Here is a 27,798-nt window from a genome sequence, read left to right as displayed (position 1 = left end):
TTGCAGCACACTTGTAGGGCCTTCACGCATACCTCTGTGCCACGACACACTGGTTGGGAACCTGCCATGTACAGTAATGGTCACCTTATTTAAGGAATGATGTAAATGCATTGGAAACAGTTCAGAGGAGGTTTACCAGATAAATACCTAGAATGGGTGAGTTGACTTATGAGGAAAGGTTGGAGAGGTTAGGTTTGTATCTGCTGGAGATTAGAGAAGTAAGAGGCGACTTGATTGAAACATCAATACCTGAGAGGTATTAACAGGATGAATGTGGAGAGGATGTTTTCCTCTTGTGGGAGAATCTAGAACTAGGGGGCAACTTGATTGAAACATCAATACCTGAGGTATTAACAGGGTGGACGTGGAGAGGATGTTTCCTCTTATGGGAGAATCTAGAACTAGGGGGTCACTGTTTTAAAGTAACGGGTCGCCCATCTAAAACGGGTGAAGAAAATTTTTTTCTCTGAGGGTTGTAAGTCTTTGGAACTCCACCTGAAAAGGTGGTGGAAGCAGAGTCTTTGAATATTTTTAAGACAGAGGTGGATAGATTCTTGCAAGGGACTTACTGGGGGTAGGTGGGATGCAGATTAAAGGTTACTATCAGATCAGCCATGATTTTATTAAATGGCAGAGCAGGATCGAGGGCTCAAATGGCCTACTGCTCCTTGTTTGTATATTCTCCTGTAATGTAAATGTAGTAAGGGGAGCACAGTGGTTAGCACTGCTGCCTCACAGCTCCAGGGACCCGGATTCAATTCCCGGCTTGGGTCACTGTCTGTGTGGAGTTTGCACATTCTCCCTGTGTCTGCATGGGTTTCCTCCGGGTGCTCCGGTTTCCTCCCACAGCCCAAAAGACGTGCTGGTTAGGTGCATTGGCCATGCTAAATTCTCCCTGCGTATACCCGAACAGGCGCCGGAATGTGGCGACTAGGGGATTTCACAGTAACTTCATTGCAGTGTTAATGTAAGCCTACTTGTGACACTAATAAATATACTTTATTAGCTGCAATTTCAGTTTTTGCCTGCAGATTGCAGAAATCTAGGGGGCGATTCTCCCAAAAGTGCTGAATTGGCAGGAAAACTGTTCTAAATCCCGACTGTTTTGTCAGTTCAGCTTCTCACCTGAATCTCCGCACTCTGCACTGCAGAGGTCCCAGTTGTGAATATCATTAAAAATCCAGGGGGGTGGGGCCTATTCACGCTGAAGTTTGACAGTTCTGGAACTCTGCGCATGTGCAGTGATCACGATCTGTCAGACTCCCCGTTTGCTGACCAGCACAGGATCATCGCAGTACTGCCCCTCCAGCCCTCCGCACGGCCCCATGGCAGTCCCATAACAATTCCCAGGCCAGCCCTGACCTCCCACCCCATCCCGACCCAGGGCGCCCCGATGCACAAGCCCCCCCAGCAGTGGTGATCTCCCCACCCCCCTCACCTTGGCAGACCCACCCCCCCAGCAGATCATCCTCCCCCCAGCCCACCCCAATCGCTGTCCTCCCTCCATCCCAGACTGATCCTGTCTGCAGAGTGGCAGCGGGACCCCCCCAGCCCCACCGATCACCCCTAGGCCCACCCCCTTGTCACTGCCTGATGCCCGATGGGCAGTGCCAAGGTGCCCCCTTGGCATGGGCACTTTGTCCTTTGGGCAGTGCCAGGGAGTACAGGCTGGCATTGTCAGGGTGCCCATGCCCAGGGGGCACCACCCCCCCACCGCCTGACCCCCTGGGGGATCCCAATTGATGCCCTTTCATTCCGGCGGATTCTCCCGCTAGTTCCCCGAATGTGGGGAGCTAGTCTGAACCCCGCTGGAATGAAGTACCCCTGGCGGGGTGGGAGATTCAATCGGGACCTGAAAGTTCTCGATAATGAACTGATAAACATATTTAAAATGCATTTTAAAAAGATTTAAATTACTTCTCTGGCTTCTCGCCGGTTTCCAGCGTGATCTGAGCGGCGACTGTTCTCCGGCTCTGGAAGATGCGCATGCGATCCCGGCGCATGTGCAAATCCTGCTTCAAGGCCGGCGACGCCCACCTCCCACCTCGACCCGCCAGTAAAGTTGTGGGTCACGATGGGATACTCACGGCCCTAATTTCACAGAGAGATTTTCACTATCAGAATATTCCTTTCAAATTGAAAGGCATACTTATATTAACATGATTGTTGAATCTTGGATCTCGTTCACATGATGTCTACTAAGTACTATTAGTACATTGTGTTGCATTACATGTATGTATTCTAATTTCCCATGTAAAGCACTTTGAAGGTTCTCAAAGAACTGTATGAAAGGCTTCTGCTGATTAATGAGTGCAACCTTGTGAGGTAATTATCTAGGTCCCACACCAGCTGCGCATCTGGCTTTTCTTCCACACTCTAAGTCTTATTGCTATTTGGCAGCTGTCATCGTCACTTGTTCCTCCTCAGTGCTGTGCTCTGCTTCACCCAGTCCACTTTCCCAATCAATTCCCAGGATAGTTTGGAGTCCTTTGGAGGTACTCCTCCAATTATTTGATCACTGTACCTCCTGCCACCGACTGGAAAGGCTGCAGCAACAGTTGTGCATGCTCACTCAACCTACACTGCCGCTGAAGGCACATGCACAATTGTTCCCGATGCCTTTCCCGTCAGATCCAAAATTCTGCTGCTTTCAGTTGTGTTCAGTATTGTGGTCTCACTGCATTGGGACCCGCAATGCAAGCATTTCCTATGGGAATTCCAATGTTAAAATTCAATACTTTAAATGTGTGTATGTTGCCAGTAATACCACCAGTGGCATTATCATGTAAATTCCACTGTCACATTTCACCGTAGCTGTGTAGCTTTTTAGAAACGCAATTTGCCAGCATCTATTCATTATATCTCTCAATCTGTGATGGGATTACAATCTCAATGAGTGCTGCTTCCTTAAGCTAAATCCAGTACGTCAAGGCTTTGTGCAGGAAGTTTCTACACAGCCTGGGTAGCTTGTTTAGTAGATAATGTGACCCTTAGTCCCAAGGTCTTAATTTCAAATCACACATTTAACAATGATTTATTTCTTAAATATTTTAGTCAAATTACTTTTAAAGGTGGGTTGGGGGTGGGGGGAGGGGGGCATCATGTGATGAAAGCATGGGAATGGCTGCATTTTTGCAAGTCTGGCACTACTCATCTTTTAATCCTTTTATTTGTCCTGATGCGCAACTTGTAATTATCTAATCCTGGAGTGTATTCTCCGTGCTATGTTCCTTGAAGATCCTGGTTAAGTTTGGGTGATGGGGAGCCGGGTAAAGTCAAGAAAACCCTCATTTGATCAAGGCAGTCGGAGACAGCCGGGGTGGAGCCTTGTTCGTTGTGGCAGTTTAGTGCACTCAAGACTCTGGCGAAGTTGCAGACATCGAGATGATGGGTGCCATTGTGAGTAAAATTGTGATGACGTCTTGGCAGCCTGGCACAAATCATTGGTGTCCACATTGATGGACTGCAAGAGATCCGAAAGAAAATGGGTGAAGAGGAGGAAAGACTCCTGTCAATCAAGTGGGCAGTTTCTTTGGTGGATGCTCACCTAGGGGATCTAGGCTCATTCCTTGAAAATCCTGCTTCGTGGTATATTGGACATTCTGGTTAATTCTGGGAGATGGGCCTGGAGAATGAGTGTCTGTGCGTCCAATCTCCTGATGGGGGGAGCTGAGGATAAATTCCCGGCTAATTTGAGAACTGGCAACAATGCTTTCGTAATCTGAATTTGAAGGCTGGGCATTTCATGTTCAAAGAGCCATACTGTGTCCAGCCTCCGAGATCTGGTGTTGGTTTTAGGCCCCTATCGCTAGTCTTATGTTGTCTTGACCTCGGCATTCTTTAAGCAGGGCTGGAGATGGCCGGACCTCGCCACCTGCCACGGCCTAGGGCTCTCTCTACTGGGGATTCTGGGCGACGACACAATGGATGTGGCTCCACAATATTGCCAAGGCTTTGGCCTTTTCAAGCTCTGTGGGTGGCTATATTATCCTGAAGTTCATCATTAATCCTGAACCACTTCCCTTGTAATTATAATCCTGGTTTTGTGATGTTATCTTGTCCTGACAAGGGTTTTTAATATATGAGCACTGAGGGGGTATGTCGCCTGTTATCTTATTAATCTTTGAAAGCCAGGGATATCCATCTATTTATGATGCAGTTCATCCACAGGTATGCTCTAATGGTGGAACGAGGGAGACCTTAGTTTAAAATTTGTTGCCATTGACATTCAATCTTGGACCTTCCATATGGCACTGGGGGAGCAGGATGGGTAAGGGGGTTTGCCCATCCTGCTTCTGGCCTGGGGCAATTCTAAACTCCTGGAGTTTAGTGTTTGTAAGACGGAGATATTTTATTTGCTTGTGTGTTGATAATGGATCTCCTTTGTGCTATTGGGGGGCATGTTGGGTTGGTTGTTAGGCATCAGTGTTGTGCAATTATTTATCTTTTTTTTTGTATTGTAATCCTGGCATTTATAATGGAGGTTTATATTATGTGGCATCCTTTAATTATGGATATTATGAGTAGCGCCACAGCAGGGTGGTGGGCAACTGGTTTGATGTCGAGGTGGCCTAGTAGGAGTCCTCGTAGTGGGTGAGTAAGTAGAACTAATGGTGTCACGTTTTTCTTTTGATTTTGTTAGTTTGGGCTCAAAGAATCCTTGTTGGCCTCCTGTGAATGTACAGACAGATCATGTATCCTGGAAAATAATGGGTTTTATCATCGTTGGCACCTCTGGCGTAGCTCGAGTTGGTGAAATATATGCTGATGCACACATGAGCTGTGGTCAGGGAACCCTTCGTTGTCCAGCCTTTTTTTGGGTTGGTTTCCTATATTTTTCTTGGCTGCACGGGTTGTGACAGCGGCTACTTGGTTGTTTGCCTGTTGTAATGTAGGATGAGCACATCGTCCTGTTGGGAGGAGGAGGTTCTTGTCATCCCTCGAGATATCTTGACTGGATATCTGGGTGACTCCTCCGCCTGTTGCTAGGTTTCCTTGATGGGGGGAAAATGGGTGGAATCCTGTTGCTGGTGGGGCCTGAATAGCATCTCATGTGTGACTGGGGTTAGGGGATGTTTGTTTTGTTTGAAGCCCAGGGGTAGCGTGAGCACTCCTGGCCTGTTAGCCCTTCTTTTAGTTATGTCGTTGTTTATCTTGGCTGCGAAAGTTAGGGCAGTAGCTACTGATTATCCGTTCCCGGACCCCGGAGAGAGTACACTAGATGAAGGAGTAGGCTGTCCTCCCCTGAGATGTCCCTTTTTTGGGTACTTATGGACAAGCCTCCTTCTTGAGCTTTAGGTTCCCCTGGGGGAGTAATATCCTGCAGTTTGTGGGTCCTGAATGTGGACCCAAGTTCTGGGCTCCGCATTATCTGAGTATCTCCTGTGAGGTTATGTGGCTATGCTGCCGATATCCTGCATGTGAAAGTGTACACCATCAAACCATGTCTTGTGTTTATGGTTTTATCCTGGTGTTCCCCTCTCACCGAGATTTCCTTTCGTTATCTGGGTTAGTGATGTAGGCTCCAATTTATGACATTTGATCCTGCAGGGTTTCCCCTATCTTGTCATGAGGGGGAGGATTGCGTCTTTCCTCGCAAAATCCCATCTGTGGATGTCTTGATGATTCTTCTTCTTCAGGTTAGTTGGTGGGATCTCCTTGGTGGGGAAATGCGTTAAATCTTCTGCTGATGATAGGCTTGAGCAGCACCTCCAGTGTGGCTGAAGATAAATGAGGCTTATTTTGTGGTGAGCCCAAGCATGGTGTGAGAATCCTTGGCTTATTGGCTCCTTTTTTATCTGTGTCAATATCCCTTACTTTCTTTGGTTGTGAATGCAAGGATAGCAGCTAGTTTGAAAATTTGTACTTAGAAAGTATGGAAAATATAACATAGGTTTAGGTCTCCTGTTATTTGTGGGGTCCAAGGATAAGTTTAGATACTTGAGCTCTGTTTTATCTGCACTCTTCCCGTGAGACTGTATAGCTCTGCTCCTGTTATCCTGTGTGTGATAATGTACATTGCAATGCTGCGTCATGGATTTGGGAGTGTACCTTGATGTCCCCCTTTTTTGATGGTATCCCTTCATTGTTTGGAGGTTTTGGGTGCTGTTTAGGCTCCGATTTGTTGTATTTGACCCCATAGGGGCTTGCTTATGCTATGTAGCTCGGCCCTTGTTATCCTGTGGGAGAGGGTGTGCACCACTGTGCCATCTGTTCATGGTTTTACCCTGATACCCCCACTCTGTACTCTCCTTTCATTATCAGTATGAAGGGAGGTGCTAATCACAATGTTTACAACAAATTCTGGTTGATAATTGATATTCCGAACCAATTCTAATGATATTTGCCGGCCTTGGGTCTCGGCTTGGCTAAAAATTGCCCTTAGTGTCCTGAGATGCGTAGGTTAGAGGGATTAGTGGGTAAATGTGTAGGGATATGGGGATAGGGCCGGGGTGGGATTGTGGTCGGTGCAGACTCGATGGGCCGAATGGCCTCTTTCTGTGCTGTAGGGTTTCTATGATTCTTTTCTGTATGTATAAATGGAAAAATGATTATGCTATACTGTGCCAATCTTTGAGGGTTTGTTGGGTTATTTATAAAAATGGAGAAAAATCTTCAATAAAATTATTTTTAAATTACTTTTAAATTGATTTTTACCAGTACGAGTCTTTAGTCTAAACATTACCATCAATTCTCCACACTAGAGGCTGAGATTCTCATTTACTGAAATCTCCTGATAATCTACCTTCATTAACTGAATCAGCAGAAGTGTATTTTACAGAGGGAACTGTTGATAAATGAACGGTGGATTAGATATAAGAAACTAAAATTGATTAAGGACTGCACAGACCTAACCCTAAAAATGGATAATTTGAACTTTATTGTTTAGCCTATGTCAAATCAACTTGTTTGTTTTAATGCACGCAGCTGGTGACACTGAGTCAACAACTGCGAAAGTGCAGGAAGTTCTCCCCACAGTGCTGCAACACTGATAAACACAGCTAAAAGTTCCAAACCCTGGCAGAAGAATGGAGGAGGTCTTATGGAGCAGCAGGTGGTGTCCCGGCCTCTGAGCCACAAGTTCCAGGTTCAAGTCCCACTTCAGGACTTGATGGCCAAGGAAGGTGCATTCATAATGTAAATCAAAGAAAATTGGAGCCTCTACCGTCACTATTCATGGCTCAGGGTTACAGCATGTATGTAAAAGTTCATGTTTACACAGCAACTTGGACTTAGACTGGTTTTGAGGGGGTGTGTTGGTGACAGCGGGTGCACACCAGTTTGGGGCAAACAGTCTGATCACTAGTTTGGCTGAGGTGGATTCAGGACCTGCCTCCTTGCCATACCCACAGTGGAAGTTGCGATGCAGTGGGCTTGGACCTGCCTTCAGGCAGAGAACTAAGGAAGAGGAGTGGACAGGTGGAGAATTGGGGATAGCCCTGCCATTGTAACCACCTTTACAACTGAGGAGGAGGAGACCTTGGAGATCAACATGATTACGGAGCCCATGGGGGTAGATGGTGGAGAAATTGGGTTCTTTTTCACACATTAGAATGAAATATTACACTGCCACTTGGCAGATAGCAATCACTCATTGCCGTCACCACTGACTGAAATATCATCACCTGCACAATGAAGAAGCTATACTCTTCCCCACATCAATTCTGCTTCATTTTTTTGTCTCTTCTAGGTCCTTCAAAGTTAATGGAGTAGTTGGAATGAAGGGAGACTGAAGAGTCCTCCGAGGAAAGTGCACACACTAAGGGAGCACCATCACATGACTCCTGTACACCCTCCACCAGCACAGAAACACATAGCCTAATGGGGAATTGTTATATATTTAAGCGGATGTATGATTGCTTTATGAGCCGGTCACATAAGAACATAAGAAATAGGAGCAGGAGTAGGCCATCTAGCCCCTCGAGCCTGCCCTTCCATTCAAATAAGATCATGGCTGATCTGAAGTGGATCAGTTCCACTTACCCACCTGATCCCTATCACCCCTAATTCCCTCACCAATGAGGAATCCATCTATCCGTGATTTAAACATATTCAACGAGGTAGCCTCCACCACTTCAGTGGGCAAAGAATTCCAGAGATTCACCACCCTCTGAGAGAAGAAGTTCCTCCTCAACTCTCCTAAACTGACCCCCCTTTATTTTGAGGCTGTGCCCTCTAGTTCTAGCTTCCTTTCTAAGTGGAAAGAATCTCTCCACCTCTACCCTATCCAGCCCCTTCATTATCTTATAGGTCTCTATAAGATCCCCCCTCAGCCTTCTAAATTCCAACGAGTGCAAACCCAATCTGCTCAGTCTCTGAGTTGATGGTGATGTAATTGGGGGTGTTTCACAGGCTCCTGCTTTAATTCCATTTTCTACTGTATACAGACAACAGCTCCTATAATAAATCTGTTGTTATTTTGAATCCACGTGTGCAAACCGCATCTTTTTTTAAACCCGCAACCCTTAACATATTTATGACATTACAAAAAGAAAATTGGCAATGAGTCGGGATTTTGTTTCGTTGAGAACATCAAGAGAAGATTCTAAATGAAAGAAATATTGTGGATCCTCGCACTTCAAATATTCGAAGGCTGGGGAAAATCAACAACAGGATTAAAGATTGAAGTGCCAGTGAAGGAAGGCCAAGCAAGAAAAAAAAGTATTGCATTTCTTACTGGAAAAAAAAATTGGGTGGACTCCTCTAAGCGTGCACGTGTTACATGGTGTAGTGACAGAATAGTGGGAGACTCGCATGCAGATGAAAAAGGATGGACGCTCTCTGTGCGATTCTAAAAGGATTTTTTTTTCCAATTTGAGAAGGGTGAGATTCAAAGCACAACCTGGCATAATTAAAAAGAGGGTGCTTTGCTGTCCGGTTGGGGCCGTTTGAAGAAAAGAATACATCAAGTCAGTGGTCTCCAGGGTAAAAAGGGGGAGCACTGGGAAGAGAAAATAAATATACACTGAGCAGTCTTCAGTTGCTAGTGCCTGCAAGAGAAATGCTGGGTCAATTAGTGTCTTGGATCCTTACAATGAAGAAAATGAATCATGAAGTTCTTATGCAGGGTGTTTTCAGTACTTTGTACAAGCGAATAAAATAGCTAACGATTTGCTAATACCAGCTTTTCTCAGTACAATAGGAAGTAAGACCTTCAATTTGCTCCAGAGCTTGGTTCATCCAGCAAAACCAGGAACCAAAACTCTCAATGACTTGGCAAGATCATTTGAAGAGCATTATTCTCCAAAGCCACTGATCATCACGGAGTGATTCAGGTTCCACTGAAGGAATCAAGTGGTAGGCTTGAGTAGTATTACTCAGTTTGTGGTAACCTTAAAAAGGCCGGCAGAACATTACAAGTTTGGTGAATCATTAGAAGTTACTCTTAGGGACCATCTATTGCGGTCTCCAAAATGAGGCTATCGAAAGGAGATTGCTTACTGAATATGCTTTGCCTTTAAAGACAGCAGTAGAAATCACATTGTCGATGGAATTGTCTGCTAAACGACTTCACAATTTGGCACTGGAATGAAGGTTCACAAGTTGGGAGCTGCCCATAAGAAATCAAAACGGCAACAAGCATGTCATGGATGTGCCAAAATGGGCCATTCAGCGAGTGAATGCTGGAGCAAGGAGAGCCAATGCAAAAACTGTGGCAAAATGGGTCACATTGCAAAAGCTTGATAGGTTAGACCAGCTTTCCCTGAGAAGAATATTTAGAAGAAGAATCTGGGTACCTTCAAGAAGAAGATCAAGTTGCATTCTACAAAAAGAATTTACAAGATAGAAGAAAAAAATTACAACTGTGAAGAAGAGAATGTTCAGAAATAAGATGAAGAAATCTGACTAAGCGTCTTATTCATATTGGTGAATCACATAAATTCTGGGCGATTCGGAAGGTAACCTATTAGGCTAGAGGCTCATACTGATGTTTCTGTATCTTTAATTCCTGCATATCAACAAAAGCTGAAGCATCTTTCTTTAAAACCAGCTGATGTGATAGTCAAGTGCTCTTCTTCACGACCCTGTAATTAGAATATCATCCGGGTAACATTGTACACCAGAGAGACCACTTTAAATCTGATCCATCGATCTCTGGAATAGCTGGTGTGGATGTTATTCCAAAAGGCAATCTTTTATAACGAAAAAGACTTTTATGATTAACGATGGTAAGCAATGTTTGAGATTCAGTGGCTACATTCATCTGTAAATATGTTTGTGAAAGATCAATCTTGCTGAATTTCTGCCCACCTGATAACCCAACAAACAAATCTTCAGTTAAAGGAAGCAGATATTGATCAGCACACAGCACTCAATTTATGGTTGTTTTAAAATCACCAGAAACATGAACTGAACCATCGGGTTTCATGACAGGTACGACGAGAGTAGCCCAGTCACTCATTGTAACCAGCTCTAACACACCAGATTTAACAAGTCACACTAATTCTTCGACCTTGGGACAAATTGCATATGGCACTGCTGTTGCTTTGAGATTTTTTTTTGGTTAACTATTAGGCTTTACCTTAAGTTTAACTTGAACTCCCTTCATTAAGCCAAGTGCCTCTTTGAATACTCTTGGATTTATCCAGAAGGTGTCAAGCTTCTTCAGTGTTTTTGGAGCTGCATTTATCCAGGCAAGCGGAGAGTGTTCCATCACGCTCCTGACTTGTGCCTTGTAGATGATGGACATTCCTTTTCCAGTCACGTTTAAAGATAGTGCATTTGCACCCCAAGTCCCTGTGTTCATGTACGCTCTTTCGAACTGTGACGTTAAGTCTAATAAATGCTGTAAATTGTCTGTATTTCTTAAAGCACTGTGCCATCTTCTGGGCATTTCAAGCACTTTAACATAGTGTAGTGGGAGTCGTAATAGACGGAGAGCTTAGTCACTATGCATTCTTGGTGTGGCTGACAATTCTCACCTTATCTAATCACAAGGTCCTTTAGCATTTTTCTGTCTGACTCGCCATGAGTATTTTCTTAAATTGGCAATGATTGTCACTAATTGTACAGTGCCTGCAGGGCACTGTGACTTACAGAGCCTCCCTCCTCTGTCTAACTTTGTCCAGTAATGTATCCACATCTGCATCCAAGAACTTGAGCACTCTCTGTTCTCTTGCAGATGTAGCAGATATAATTTGTAATGGCACTCTGCTCCCAGTTCATTTGTCTGACTGCCAGTTGTTTTAACTGCTGAAGGCCCTATAATCCTGCAGCAGCATATTAGTTCTTGGCAAGCTCGTAATCAGCGATATCTCTTGACACTTGAAACTCACCTCTCGTATTTAAATTAGGTTGACTACAAAATTAAAGCATCTACATTGGACTGCTGTATAGTATATTCTACCCAGGATTTCACCCGAGATAATCTAGGCTACTGTGATTGTATAATATGTAACAGAGTCCCTGGCCGCGATTCTCTCATCCGGCAGATTGTCGCGTCGGCCATTTCGCGAGGTTCGCAAGAACGTTCAAACCCGGCTAACGTCTCCCAGCGCCGGATTTCCAGCGGTGTCTGCTCCACACCAGAAATCAGCTGGGAGGTGCAAAGACTACATGGTCATTTTAATATCATTGAAATGCTATTAGTGGGCCCGATATTGAAGTCTCCAGGCCCACTAGCATCTCCCGCCCCGCTTTCGGGGAGTTACCGGCCCAACGCTGCTGGAGTGAATGGGGGGGGGGGGCAATTGGGGCCCCCAAAGGGTCAGGCGCAAGGTGGGTGCCCCCTGGGGCATTGGTATCCTGGCAGTGCCAGCCTGTGTCCCCGGCACTGGCCAGGGGGCACCTTGGCACTGCCCATCAAGCATGGGCAGTGCCAAGGGGGTGGGGCATATGAGGATGAGGCCTGATCAGGGCGGGGCCTTAGGGGTGATTGGTGGGAGTGAGGGGTCCTGCAGCCACTCTGTATGGGGATTGGTAGGGGGAAGCAGGGAGGCCAATGATCGGGGCGAGCTGGGGAAGGTGTGCTGGGGGGGATCGGCACTGTGGGGGGTCGGGACTGTGGGGGGGGGTGGTGGGTGGTTATTGTCGGGGGTGTGAATCGGAGGTGGGCAAGTGCTGGAGATAATGGTGGGCCAGGCCCAGGAATGGTCGGGAGCAAGTGAATGTGAGGGGAGGGGGGCGGGGTGTTGCAGTGTGGACAAAGAGCTGGCCTTGCAGGGGTTGCGGGACTGGCCAGCAATCGGGAGGCCATCAGTGAGGGCTACTGTGCATGTGCTGCTCTCAGCATTGACAGATCAGCACATGCGCAGTAGCTCGCTCAGCACGCTGATTTCAGCCTCTCCAGCGGGGATATGCCCCCCCCGCTGAAATTTAATGATATTCACCCTGGTGGCCTCTGCAGTGCATAGAGTGTGGGAGATTCTTCTTTGAACTCCCATTGGAAAAAACGGTGTGAATTGCTCCAATTTTCATGTGAATTCGACACTTAGAATTTTGGAGTATCCTGCTCCCTGTATTATTGTCAGTGTGTGTCTATGAAAGATTAAAATTAATACCTCCATGTTGTCTTGTGTGTCTGTTTTTATAATATCAATGTGTGTCTGTATATTACCATTTAAATGATTAAACCCTGTGAAATCTATGAAATGGGGATGTGTCACAGTGTGATAGCATTTTGATATCCAGTTTGATATCCCAAAATCCTTAACCTCCTGTAGCCGGCCAGATAGATTGCGAGGGATTGCTGATCGCTTTCAAGTGGATCCAGATGCAGTACTAGATAATGTGCTGTATGCACGTGCTTATACCAGTAAGGACACATTTATCTATTTCTGCTGCAGTGAGAAATGTGGAATGATTTTGAGCTGAGTAATATTATTTTTAAGATACGAGAAAGCTTTACTTGATGTCCCATGTCAGTCTACTTTTTAGTAGTTTGCAGCATTGGGACAGATGTGATGGAGATGGAGGAACTGGGAGTGTGGAATGCTCACAAGGTGTACTTTGTGAGGAAGTGTAACCTTTCCTTAATCCAAATTGCTACCTGTCTTCTTTTTCTTCCCTACATTTCATAAATCCCTTTCTCTCGGGAGTCTTAAGTATCTAATTGTTCTTACATTTGAGCCATGTCCATTATTGTTACTACACCAAATGCTCACGGCTATTTCCACCTGCAACTCACAAACGTTATTAATCACACTCCTTGCATTTACACACATGAGCTACAAATCCTGTCCTGTTTTGAACTCTAATTGTCTTTCTCATTTGTCAGTTGGTAGGGACCAGATCAGAAACTCCAAGGTATATTATGAAGTTAGCCTAGACCCCAATTTATTTTAATTTTGGTATTAATGTGAGCGTAAGGTGTTTCACTCCAGGTGTGATTCTATTGACCCACTCGGAAGCATTTATTAAAACAAACTTTATTTAACAACACAGTTAAAATATAACAAAAAGAATGAGCATAACTTTTACCGATTGAAATACTTAAACGTGACAAGGTATAATTTTTAACTGCAAAGTGGTTAGCGCTGCTGTCTCACAGCGCCAGGGACCCGGGTTCAATTCTGGCCTTGGGTGACTGTGTGGAGTTTGCACGTATTCCCTGTGACTGTGAGCACCTCCGTGTGCTCTGGCTTCCTCCCACACTCCAAAGACATGTAGGTTAGGTTGATTGGCCGTTCTAAATTGCCCCTTAGTGTCAGGGGGATTAGCAGGGTAAATACGTGGGGTTACAGGGATAGGACCTGGTTGGGATTGTTGGTGGTGCAAGCTTGATGGGCTGAAGGGCCTCCTTCTGCACTGTAGGGATTCTATGATCTTCAGCTTGTTTCACCATTCAGTTAGAATATAGCTGACACTCACCCCTGATTCTTATTCCTTGATATCCTAACACAACAAAATGTTAGCATGTTAATCTTTAAAAATTCAATTCTCCTAGCAGTCACAGCCTTTAGTAGGAGAGTGTTCCAGATTTGCACACACCTTTGCATGGAGAAGCCTTCTGTGTCTCTCTACAGGTGCTGCCGGACCTGCTGAGTATTTCCAGCATTTTCTGTTTCCATCCCGTTCTAGATTCCTGGTGAAGTTGTCACATCTTGACAATTGGAGAATATTCCCTTTCTCCCTTCTCTTTGTCTCCTAACTCCCAACCAATTAGCTTTACTGTGATATCACATTCTCTGTAATGTTGGTGTCAGGAGCGGGTGCTTGTCAAGCGAAGACCTTTTATAAAGTTTGCTAGATTTCATTGTTGACATGGCATGTTCTAAAAACAAAATCACCCCACGCGGCACTAAATGCTGATACAGATCTGGATCCTGCTCATTAGATGAGTTTTACATGTTATCATATGGCTAAAGTATAGAGTGGGAACAAAGTGCAAAAAGCTCTGCACACCTTTCACAGGCTGCTCCATGCAAGGCTTTCTTCTCACTGATTTGCCTTCATCTTTTAGTTTACATCAGCTGAGGATTTGTTATAGAATAATTAATGGTGTTTGAAAATCTTTAAAGGGAATCCTTTAAGTGATGACAATTCACCTGTAGATGTTGTGTTTGTTTAGGTATTAGTTACTTGCTCGTATGTTGAACTGCTAAGATAATTGCACAGCTTTGGATTAAAGATGAGAATCTTTAGAGGTTTAGTGACCTGTTCTATGCCCCACTGAGCTCAGTAAAGAATCTGGAAAGCCATGACCAATATTAACTTTCTTTCCAGGATTACTCCTGATCTGATTTTTCTTCTGTGGGCGGAATTCTCCTATGCCGTCCTGCCATTGCTGCCAGCGAGGACGGAGAATTTGGTGCTCGGCCAAATCTCCACTCATAGCAGCGGGACCGGAGAATCTCAGCCGTGGACTGGGTCGAAGAATCCTGTCTTATCTGGTGTTAAAACAATTGTGATCAGTACTTGAACAAGTCAGCCAACACCATCTTTTCACAACAAGATGGGATGGGCAATAAATATAGCCTTGGTGGCATGGCATATCTTGAGGGTAAAATTGTTTTTCAGGATACTCTTAAGCAGCCTACCCAAAGCAGGCATCAAGCGCATTGTCCATAATGGCCAGCAATGCCCTTTGACCCTTTTTGCAAGCTAAGGGCAGGAATTCTCCGGTTTGCATGCCCCGCTAACACTACCAACGAAAATGGAGAATTTGTCACTCAGCCCATCCACAGCAGCAGGACCGGTAATCCCACTCACGTACGAGGTTGGAAAATACCGGCCATTAGGTTTCATTGCTTCAATCCTTTTGTGTAACTCTCAATTCTAATACTTTTTGTTAGAATGTGACCAATTCTGATGGCCTTTTCCTTAAATACTCTGGAGTTCAGCTATTCATTCTTACCCTTTTTCATTGCCTTTAATGTTTCCCTTATTTCTTTATCAATAGTTACCAATGCCCTTAAAATTTAATTTCCCAAAATTCAACCTTGATTTTCCAGACAGTTTGCAACTTCTTCCATAAACATCAGCGGCAAAGAGATTTCTCAGGATATCACCCTTTGCTAGTTACACGATTTGCGTATCTGTATCTTTCAAATACTTTTACATACGATTATGTGGAATATGGAATTATATAGAATCAGGCCATTCGGCCCAACAAGTCAATGCTGGTGTTTCATCTATATTCAAGTCTCTTCCCGTTCTTCCTCATCTAATTCTATCAGCGTAACTCTATTTCCCTTCTCTTTCTAATGTGTATCTAGTGTTCCCTAAATGCATCTATGCTGTTTACCTCAAGACTTGTCTAGTTTCCTCTTAAATGTATCCAAACTATTTTCTTCAACCACTCCCTGTGGCAGTTAATTCCATATTCTCCTCACCACTTTTTTGTATAAAGACATTTCTTCTGAATTCCCTATTTGATTTCTTGGTGACTGTCTTATATTGATAGCATTGAGCTTTGCTCCTCACATAGGACAAGATTTTACTGGCCCCTGGGAGGCAGAAAAGAGTCAGGGAGGGCTTGTAAGATGCTGGGGAGCTGCACTGGAAGGGCACTTGGATAGTCCCGCTGCCACCAGACCATTTTACTAGCAGCTTGACAACTTGCAAACCAGAGGTGGCCAGCCACGTTAACCAATTAAAGGATGTGGGGGTAAATGAGGTAAGAAGTTTAACAACACCAGGTTAAAGTCCAACAGGTTTATTTGGTAGCAAAAGCCACACAAGCTTTCGGAGCTGCAAGCCCCTTCTTCAGGTGAGTGGGAATTCTGTTCACAAACAGAGCATATAAAGACACAAACTCAATTTACATGAATAATGGTTGGAATGCGAATACTTACAACTAATCAAGTCTTTAAGAAACAAAACAATGTGAGTGGAGAGAGCATCAAGACAGGCTAAAAAGATATGTATTGTCTCCAGACAAGACAGCCAGTGAAACTCTGTGGGGGTTACAAATAGTGTGCCATGAACCCAATATCCCGGTTGAGGCCGTCCTCGTGTGTACGGAACTTGGCTATCAGTTTCTGCTCAGCGACTCTGCGCCGTCGTGTGTCGCGAAGGCCGCCTTGGAGAACGCTTACCCGAATATCAGAGGCCGAATGCCCGTGACCGCTGAAGTGCTCCCCAACAGGAAGAGAACAGTCTTGCCTGGTGATTGTCAAGCGGTGTTCATTCATCCGTTGTCGCAGCGTCTGCATAGTTTCCCCAATGTACCATGCCTCGGGACATCCTTTCTTGCAGCGTATCAGGTAGACAACGTTGGCCGAGTTGCAAGAGTATGTACCGTGTACCTGGTGGATGGTGTTCTCACGTGAGATGATGGCATCTGTGTCGATGATCCGGCACGTCTTGCAGAGGTTGCTGTGGCAGGGTTGTGTGGTGTCATGGTCACTGTTCTCCTGAAGGCTGGGTAGTTTGCTGCGGACAATGGTCTGTTTGAGGTTGTGCGGTTGTTTGAAGGCAAGAAGTGGGGGTGTGGGGATGGCCTTGGCGAGATGTTCGTCTTCATCAATGACATGTTGAAGGCTCAACACGGGGTAAATGAATCCAGAGGTTTCATGGCCCAAGGAGAGGGCCCTCTGATACTATCACTGGAGCCTGCTTGACTCCAGCAGACGCAAAGATTTCTAAGTCCCTGCAAAATGGAGATGTCCTCTCATTTTCCTTACAACTTTTAAAGTGATTACCTCTCACAGTGGTACTGCCAAGGCTACAGAGCTGCCGACCCTCTGATTGGATCCATACTGTGGAGAGCCAGCTTGTCATCCTTGATTAGATTGCGATCTGAGCTGCAGCCAATTAAGACGTGGCAGCCAGAGGTCTTACTGCCAGCCCGTGGAACTTCAGGACCTGCACATGCTCCCTGCACTGGGATTTATTCCCTTCTGAGAAAATACCTGCTACTCGCTCTGTGTCTACTGTATCAAAGTCTTCCAGAATTTGATCATGCTTTCTGATAGGTATAACTTTGCAGTTCTGGTATAATCATTGTACATCCTTTTTGTACCCCCATTGCCTCTATCCCTCTTGTAATTTAGGTTTTGATGTAACACCTCATGCAACAACAGCACTCCGTCAGCACTGCACTGATTTTTGTACTCAAGTCCTGGAGCAGGATTTGAGCCTGGAAGCTTGGGACTCAGAGGCGAGAGCGCTGTCAACTGACAAGAGCAGTTCAATTTAGTGACTAGAACTGTACAGAGGATCTGATTGTGTTCTAATCAAGGATCTATATTTGAGGAATGCCTCATTTAGCTGTATTCTTTGTCTTCCCTTCCTTGTTACCATAGAATCATTAGGTATAGAATGTCTGTGCTTTCAGTTTGAGAGCTGTCCAATTATTTCAATCTTATGCAATCTCCCCAATGCCCTAGCAAATCTGTCCTGTTTAAGTATAAATCTTATTTCTTTTGAAAGTTACCATTGAATCTACCTCCACATCCCTAAAGGTAGTGAATTCCAGATCCAAACAATATGCATCACATGCAAATTATTTTTTCCATGCAACCTCTGTTTCTTTTCCCAGTTTTCTTGAATCTGTTTCCTTTGCTTCCCAATCGTCCTATCAGTGGAAGCAGTTTCTCCCCATCTATTCTGTCAAAACTCCTCATAATTTCGAACACTTCTTTGGAATCACCCTTGAACCATATCTACTCTAAAAAGAACAAATCCCATGTAACTGTGGCTTGTCATCCTTGTAACATCCCTGTAATTTTTTCTACATCATCTCCAAAGCCTTCCTATAAAGTGCTATGCACAGAAATGTGGAGACACGCAATACTCCAGATGAAGTCTAATTAGTGAGCTATAAATTGATAAATATCTAAAAACTATTTGAAGGGATAGATAAAGGGTGGCGATTCTCTGGCCATACTCGCGCAGGCGCAAGTCATGTTATGGCCAAAGACTCTCACGAGAGGGGCCATAATGGGATTTGCGAGGGGAACATCTCATTTTGAGATTCTCCCCGTCCCCGAGGTGGCGATATAATCTGGTTCACACAGAGTGACGGCGTGACCAGATTCGCATACGTAAAGATGAATTTTATTTTCCAAATTCAGTTCTAAGCTGAATTCACCAGCCTCCTTAAATTCTCCCACATACCGGCGTGAAGTGAAGCTGGAGGGAATCACTGTGGGTCTCTAGAAATGGAGACCAGACATGATGACCATACCAGAGGGCTAGGAGGCCATTGTAGACCCCCAGTGTAAGTCAGGGACATGACTAGACAGTGCTCTGGCATTTGCCATGGAGTAGGGCTGAAATGGGGGTGGGACGGGGGAAGGCCTGAAGGGGGCGGGGACTAAAGGGGATGGGGCCTGAAGGGGGCAGGGTCTATAAGTGAGCACTTAATGGGAGTTCGCACATGTGGCAGGCGAAGGAGGGGGGAGGGGCCTTTGATGCCAGTGATCGAGGTGGACGCCTTAAAGCTTAATCTGAGAACGGCGCGCCATTTTTAAAGGGCACCCCGAACTCTGAGGATCAGATCTTGCCAGTGTTTTTAGGCCCTGCCCCTCTCATTTACAGTGCAAATCACCCCTACCTTCCCAAAAAATGACTAAGTAGGGTAGGATTGCGATCAGCATCACGCTGACCGACCCAGCAGGAATCGCATCACGTTTCTTGCCAGAGATGACACTTAGATCGTGATTTTATAACCTCATCCCGCCCGGCTTTTGGCGAGGCAAGGTGGTAAGATTGGGCGGGAGGCAAAAAACTGCGCCTAGTTTTTCACCTGTCCCGATCTTACCAGCACTGTTTTACTGGTGAAATTGCCATATCCACTTCACCAGTCTGCTTGCCCTTCCAATATCTGTTACTATCCTTCTTACTGTTACTACATTTGAGTTTCACGTCACCTGAACTTATAACTTGTATATCCAAGTCTAAGTTATTATATATGAAAGAGAGCAGCAGTTCAAATACCAACTCCTAGGGATACAGCTGTAAATATCCATCCATTCTAAAACTACTTTCTCGGCTTTCTGTCTCTTAGCCAATTTCATATCCATGCTGCCACTGTCTCTTTAATCTCAAGGGCTTCAATTTTGCTAATGCTTTCTGAAATCTAAATATAATATGCTAATGCTTTCTATAATCTAAATATAAAAGGTCCTCAGAGTTCGGGATGCCCTTTAAAAATGGAGTGACATTCTAAGATTAAGTTTTAAGGCGTCCGTCTCCATTGCTAGCATTAAAGGCCCTTCCCCCTCTGCTGCCCCATGTGCGAACTCCCGTTATGTGCTCACTTATAGACCCTGCCCCCTTCAGGCCCCATCCCCTTCAGTCCCCACCCCCTACAGGCCTCCTCCTTCCCCCCAACTTCAGCCCCATCCCACGGCGATGCCAGAGCACTGTCCAGCCATGACCCTGACCACCCGAGGCCTACAATGGCCCCATAGTCCGCCAGTATGGTCATCATATCTGGTCTCCATTATTTCATTGATGAACTCAGTGGGCTTTACCAGACACAGTTTGTCTTTAAGGATTCCACATTGACTGTCATTTACTGTCCCATATTTTTCCAAGCAACAATATTTTGTCTTTGATTAATGTGTCTAACCACAGATGTTAGGATGACTCCCTGTTTAACACTCTTCCCCCGTTTTTTGAACAGGCGTGTAATATACCCACATTTGCGAACCCAACCTTTAAAAAATGGCAGCCCACAGCTCCTGTTTTTATTTTGTTGGAGTGGGGAGCAGTGAGGAGCTGGATTGGAAATCGGGTCTGCAGCCCCCTGAACGAGTGTGGAGGCTGCCGGGTGCAGAGACGGGCTGGGTAGATGGCCTCCTCAGTGCACCAGCACTTTGTTGGAATCAATTCATAACATGAACAGAACAAAAAGCAGCCCTCTATCTGCTCACACATTCCCCATGCTCCATCCATGTCAACCTATGCCACCCCCACCCAATTCCCATAGCCTCTCATACTCCCTATGCCAACACATGCTCCTCTATCCACCTCCCATGTTCCCTTCTACCCCCTAATTGAACCCACATCCCCCTTGGCCATTCATAGCCCCTATGGCAAGTTAGTGTCAACCCATGCCTCCCACCTACCATCTTTTGCCCTTACCTCCTCCATGCCAGCTCACCTAGTATCCACCGCGGACAAACCTCAGATGCCGAGCTGACATCAAATAAAGTTGTGCGTTTGTTGATGACATCACTACTATTTAAAAAAACTCTTATGAAAACAAACATTTCTATTCCATAAGCTCTTGTCAATCAAACTGCACACTTTGTAGGCACCCCACTACAAGAATGTTAGTTTGTAAAATCAGTCATTGCAGCACAAATCCTCTAATGATAACTCTCAGCTTTGTGTCAACAGATGGAATGAAATATCAAGTACTGATTTTTTTAAAAACACGAGACTTTTTTTAAATTTAAAGCCCAATAAAGTTAAATCCATTGACAGTCTGACAGTTCTTTGACAGCTCAATACTCCTATGACAATTTTGATTATCCTTTGACAGTTTGTCAGTTCTTTGACAGCTTTAACAGTTCCATTGAGTTTAAGCACTTTTTATGCACAATCATGTTTTTTTTAACAATCCCAAAGGGTTCCTTATCTATCCCAAAGAGTCCTTTACCCCTCCCAAAGGGTGCTTTACCTCTCCAAAAAGCTATCCTGGTTATCTAAATTGATTCACCAAGTACAGACCTGCTTTTGTCTGGTATAATCTGCCCATGTCAGATCTCACATTTCTGGCCTACCAAAGCCCTACTTCAGTTGCTTTATAAACCGCGCATGTGCAAATCCCAGTTCAGTTTCAGTCCCACCACTGCAAAAATATTGTTTGGGAGCAGGACTTCAGATTTCTGGGCTCATCTGCCATCTCCATCACAGCGAAGAGCCTCTGTTGTGCTGAAAATATGGACCCTCCAGTCCTCTTGCACCATTCCCATATCGAAGGAGGATTGGAAAATCGTGATCACAGTCTCCATTCTCTACACCCTAACTTACCCCAGGAAGCATCTCATACAGACCAGATGATTTTTCTATTTTGAGCACTTACAGGCATTTAAGTACGTCCTCTTTATCTAATCCTATCCTACATTCTAAGCCCTTCTGCTTTACTTTGACATTGGCAGCATCCTCTCATTTAGTGAAGACAGACGCAAGGTACTAATTTAATACCTCACCCACAAGATGATTTTTTAAATAGCTAATCAGCCCCACCCTTAACTATCCTTTTATTCTTTACAAGTTAATAAAATACTTCAGTATTTAACGTTATCCATTAATCTTTTTCTTGTATACTTTCATTACCTCGCTTACATTTTTCTTCAGCTCTCCTCTGTACTTTCTGTATTCTGTTTGGTTATCTATTGTATTATAAGTGCAATATTTATCACATACCATTTTAAGCCCTGTATCTTTAGTCCTTCGGGGAGCTCTAGCTTTGACTGTTTTCCATTCCCAGTCACAGGATTTGATTTGATTTGATTTATTATTGTCACATGTATTAGTATACAGTGAAAAGTATTGTTTCTTGCTCGCTATACTGACAAAGCATACTGTTCATAGAGAAATAAACAAGAGTGTGCAGAATGTAGTGTTACAGTCATAGCTAGGGTGTAGAGAAAGATCAACTTAATGTGAGGTAGGTCCATTCAAAAGTCTGATGGCAGCAGGGAAGAAGCTGTTCTTGAGTCGGTTGGTACGTGACCTCAGACTTTTGTATCTTTTTCCCGACGGAAGAAGGTGGAAGAGAGAATGTCCGGGGTGCGTGGGGTCCTTAATTATGCTGGCTGCTTTTCTGAGGCAGCAGAAAGTGTAGACAGAGTCAATGGATGGGAGGCTGGTTCACATGATGGACTGGGCTTCATTCATGATCCTTTGTAGTTTCTTGCAGTCTGGGGCAGAGCAGAAGCCATACCAAGCTGTGATACAACCAGGAAGAATGCTTTCTCTGGTGCATCTGTAAAAGTTGGTGAGAGTCGTAGCTGACATGCCAAATGTCCTTAGTCTTCTGAGAAAGTAAAGGCATTGATGGGCTTTCTTAACTATAGTGTCGGCATGGGGGGACCAGGACAGGTTGTTGGCGATCTGGACACCTGGAATGTGTTTAGTCTCATCCCAAACCATATATTCCTTTAAGGCCTCCCATTACTCCGCAGATTTTCTCATCTTCCTCAAGGCCTGTGACTCAAGCAAAGGAGATGGATTGAAAATGTGGTGCAACTTGGGCTTTTTACAGCTTACACTGCAAGTGCACCCAATTTCCAGGGGAAAACCTGTTGTACACAATTGTGTCGTTTGTTACAGTGGCAGATTTGGAAATTGCTGAAGGAGATATTGAGCGCTGAGAGCATGAGATTTATTTTCAAGTGAGGTCTGGACCATTCTGCCCTCGTGAGGAAAACTTGGATCTTCCAAACTTTGTTCAGGATGTTTTCAGACATTTTGGAACCTGCTGAAATAATGCCTTTCAAAAATCAAAATGAGGAGATGAAGGATATGACAGCAGCATCAAAACAAATTTTAAAGCTGAATTCTCATGTAGTCACACCCAAATGTGAACTTGTCTTTTCATCTTTGAGAAGTTGATCAAGCTGCTGTTTATTTCAAACATGTTAACAACATTGTTTCTTTAATATATAATTAGTGTCAGAATATTTCACAGAGGAAAAAAGAACAACAAGCGTAAGCCTTTATGAGGAATGAAATTAGTTTATAGACACTGTTGTGGGAAATTCTTCTAGGTGGCCTGATTAATTTAAAGACTAAATCTTTTCTTTAAACATTTCATTTCACAAAGGCAAAAAAAAGTTTATTCAGTTCAATGAAATTCTTCAATTAAACTAGTTTTTCTTAAAACATTGAAGTGTTAGAATCAAAAGTATTACAAATTAAAAATATTCAGACAAACATACAATTAGAACAAGACAAATCTCATTTAGGCCAAAATGGGAGATCTATGGTTAAATAATGAGGGGCATAGATCAGCTAGATAGTCAATATATTTTCCCAAAGATAGGGGAGTCTAAAACTAGAGGGCATAGGTTTAAGGTGAGAGGGGGGAGATACAAAAGGGTCCAGAGGGGCAATTTTTTCACACAGAGGGTGGTGAGTGTCTGGAACAAGCTGCAAGAGGTAGTGGTAGAGGCGGGTACAATGTTGTCTTTTAAAAAGCATTTAGACAGTTACGTGAGTAAGATGGGTACAGAGGGATATGGGCTAAATGCGGGCAATTGGGATTAGCTTCGGGGTTTTAAAAAAAGGGGGCAGCATGGACAAGTTGGGCCGAAGGGCCTGTTTCCATGCTATAAACCTCTATGACACCTACACAGCTGATGCGCTATCAGGCTTTCTCAAAAGATCTCAAATTTCATGCCAAAAAGCAGAATGGTTATACTTTTTCTGATCAGATTATACAGCCCAGCACTTCGTTAAAAGCAATTTCATTCATTCACTGTTCTGTCAATCTAACAATGGCATGCCCTTCAATCAATTATAGTTCGACACCTTCAAATATTGACCTGTCATTCGTCTGTCCGTTTTATTGAAGTTCTGTCCCAAAAATGGCTTCTCATGATTCAGCATTTCTCTAACCAGTTTAAACCGGCTCTGATACCAAATGAAGGCACCTTTATCTTTTGGAATTATCACCCAGCCTGGATATATATGGGTAATTTACTTTGTTGCATAATTTGTGCCTGACTTGTGCCGGTATCTTTCATGAAAACATCTTTCATTTTACTGGCATGTTACAAATTCATTTCTTAGAGACATTATTAATATGTTACTTAAATATTTTGTATTATTCTCAAACCACATATTAAACATTAGCTGCTAATTATCCTCATGTTGGGTATTTAGAATTAATCAGAATTCTCAACTACAGACACTTTTAACATTATGGAGAGAAGTAGTGAGGGTCTATGTGAAGTTGTTCCAGAGGATAGGGATAGGGCTGAGACAGCAGGGGAATTTGCCTTGTTGGTGGAGTAGAGAGAGAGACTGGGAGACAGAGAAGACAGAGTCTGGGAGTGGGAGGGAATCCGTACCCACAGAAGGTTACAAAGATAAGTTGGGGGAAACGCCTTGGAGAAACTTGGGATAAGAATTTCAATTCAACAATTTTGTGGACAGGGAGCTAATATGATGGTCAGCCAGAAGGGAGCGAATGGAACTTAGCGCAAACCATGATGGGGGTGGCCACATATTAGATTTTCTGGAGTCTGTAGAGGGAGGAGGCCAGGAAGGAGGGTGTGGAAGAAATTAAACCTATGGTCGTGTTATTAGCAAAACAAGAGGTGCGACAGAGATAGATAAACGCTGGTGGTTCAAAGTTAAATCTGAGATCACTCAGAACTGTGCTGAGGTTATGTACTGTCTGGTTCAGTGAAATATGTAAATAAAACCAGGCTAGAAATTGATGTTTGGTGGAAAGAGAGGAGGAAAATGGAGTAGACTATTTGCAGGACACTGCTCTGCCTACTTGTGATGTGGAGATGCCGGCGTTGGACTGGGGTAAGCACAGTAAGAAGTCTCACAACACCAGGTTAAAGTCCAACAGGTTTATTTGGTAGCTCCGAAAGCTTATGGTATTTGCTACCAAATAAACCTGTTGGACTTTAACCTGGTGTTATGAGACTTCTTACTGTGCCTACTTGTAGCAGAGGCATTGACACTTCTATGGATTAACACTTCTGATAATAACAAGTGGGAATGTCAAATAAACACACTAATTATCCATTCGTTATTATCTCCAGCTGTAATGTCAAACCTTTATTGCTATTTAGACCTTGTCAAAAAATGTTTCCAATACAAAAAAACAGCTATTGTATGCTCCATTATTACAAAAAATGAAGTTCACAAAACTACAATTAGAAGGAACAGGCACAATGCAATGATGGCCAGACTTTGCAATCCATTATGCTTTTATTGATCATTACTCCTGTTTCCTATCGACAACTTGATTTTGGACAATGCAGGTGCTCCACTCCAAAAAATAAAACTTGCAATGCAGAAGGAGGTCATTCAGCCTGTTGTGACTGTTCCAGCTTGCTGAAAGAGCAATCATGCTTGGTCCCGTAGTATATCTGTAACCCTGTCAAGTCCTCACCTGCAAGCATCTACCAATTCACTTTTAAAATTATTTATGAAATAGTTTCCACCTCCTTTTCCGATAGCATGTTCCAGATTCTGACAATTCTGAGTGGAAAGATTTCATCTCATCTCCCCTCTAATTCTTTGCCTAGTTATTGACCCACGATCTATTGTATTAAAAAACCTCATAACATCTTGAAAACTTTAATTAGTTACTTCTTAAACCTTTCCTGTTCCAAAGAGAAGTCCTATTTCTTCCAACCTGTTGTCATAAAGGATGTTCCTCAGCCCTGATAACATCCCTGTAAACCCCCTCTGGACCCTTCCTATGGCCTTTCCATCACTGGCACAATTCTATATCTAATCCACAATTACATATAATGTATACCAGAGAAACAAGCCATCTGGTCCACTTTTATAGTTATGCTCCACCGAGCCTCGTCCATTTTTCTTCAACCCATCAGCATTTTCTTCTATTCCTTTCTCTCCCATGTGCTTATCCAGCTCCCCATTTAAATGCACGGATGATATTTAACTCAATGGCCAGAATTGTTAGGGTGGCGGAGGCTCATGTACCTCACTTGGATGGAAGTCTCGTCTTGGAGAACTGCTGGCCAACCAGATAGACAGTTTTGAAGTTGAAAATTGATAGTTCTGCAGTAACTTTCTGTGTCATTGACAGGTGAACACCAGATGGAATTACTGGATTATGTAGCAGCCAAATTTCATGAAGAAGGCGGAATTTTTAAACTCTTGGTATAAGCAGCACTCAACTTGAATTGTAATTGGTTAGCTAATAAGATCTGAACTGATAATTGTTTATAATCACATTATGTAAGAGGAGTTTTTATACTCCTGTTTTATAATTGAGGAATGCTATTGGGGGTGGGCACTCAATCTGTTTGTTGATGAGGTGATGGGTCCATTCTCTGTTTATTTATAATGTTGAACCTGTTATCTCGTTTACTGGGGTAAATGCCGATCATCTTGCTATTTATTAAGGAAAGGGAGACCTATCATTTGGTTATTCAATGGGGTACGGATCTACAATCTAGTTGCTTACTGGGGAGAGGGCTTATTAACCCATCTCTTGCTGGGGTTCTCCCTGTGGCCCAGTGGTATATGTCACTGAACTGGTAAACCACAAACTTAGAGCAATGTTCACAGGTTCCAGGTTTGAATCTCACCATGATAGATGGTTACATTTGAATTTGGAAGCGGTATCGCAGCAGAGTGGCTGCAAGTTTGTTTATGACCTGCAGTCAATCCCTGTAGGGGTCCAGTGTCCAAGCTAACTGGTGATCTTGACCTCCAGGTCAGTGAGATCTGTGACCATGAGCAGCACATCATAGGTGTAAGCTAAAGAGATTATCTCCACTCCAGACCAATGTGAACCAGTCCTGTCAACCTCTGCCACAAGAGGCACAGGAAAAGCTCCTGATAAAAGACATGGATTGTGAGCTTTGCCCACATCTGACTGCTCATCCTCCAGAAACATGTTGTTAAAGTGCAAGTATACCCATGTATATGGCTGAACCAGCCCCACTCATACCAGGCAGTGGTTTGAGCACATTAACTGCCAGAACCCAGAAGGTGTATGCCCAAGAAATGTAAAGTCAATCCTGGACCCACTTGGAAAGGGTAATCAGGGTGTAGATATCCAAGTAGTCAGACCCAACCAGATCCCTCAATTTCTTTGTTGCCATGCTGGGCCCAGTTAGCTTGGACACTGGACCCCTACAGGGATTGACTGCTGGCCATAAACAAACTTGCAGCCACTCTGCTGCGATACCGCTTCCAAATTCAAATGTAACCATCTATCATGGTGAGATTCAAACCTGGAACCTGTGAACATTGCTCTAGGTTTGTGGTTTACCAGTTCAGTGACATATACCACTGGACCACAGGGAGAACCCCAGCAAGAGATGGGTTAATAAGCCCTCTCCCCAGTAAGCAACTAGATTGTAGACCCGTACCCCATTGAATAACCAAATGATAGGTCTCCCTTTCCTTAATAAATAGCAAGATGATCAGCATTTACCCCAGTAAACGAGATAACTGTAGGATGTAAATGTTCCATCAAAATGGGCGCAGAGATGCACACGGGATCGCGTGCTAATTGGGATGGTCCTGTTGCGGTGCTTGGTTTTCATCTTCCATGCAGTCATTCCCACCTGCCTGCCAGTGGCCAAGGTGATTTTTGTTACAAGTAGCGTCTGCATGTCTGAAGATTCAGATGCAGGAATTTGAAGTGGGTATGGTTGAAAGAGATGTTGTTTTGTATCTTCCCCACAACCTTGCAGGGGTGGCATCACACATCATCTGACATCCAGAAGA

General features: G+C 44.0%; 1 protein-coding gene across 1 annotated transcript in view; it reads left to right on the top strand.

Moving 5' to 3' along the window:
* The window catches only part of dmc1 (DNA meiotic recombinase 1), a 61,455-nt gene that overhangs the window by 21,353 nt on the left and 12,304 nt on the right, over positions 1-27,798 (top strand). Inside the window, exons 8-9 of the mRNA XM_078238422.1 lie at positions 12,663-12,754; positions 26,144-26,217. Coding sequence (XP_078094548.1) covers positions 12,663-12,754; positions 26,144-26,217 — 166 coding nt within the window. The remainder of the gene's footprint in view (positions 1-12,662; positions 12,755-26,143; positions 26,218-27,798) is intronic.

Source organism: Mustelus asterias, chromosome 21, assembly GCF_964213995.1.
Source record: "Mustelus asterias chromosome 21, sMusAst1.hap1.1, whole genome shotgun sequence".
Classification (NCBI taxonomy): domain Eukaryota; kingdom Metazoa; phylum Chordata; class Chondrichthyes; order Carcharhiniformes; family Triakidae; genus Mustelus; species Mustelus asterias.
The sequence above is the reverse complement of the archived record's forward strand: the minus strand, read 5'-3'. Positions and strand labels throughout refer to the sequence as shown.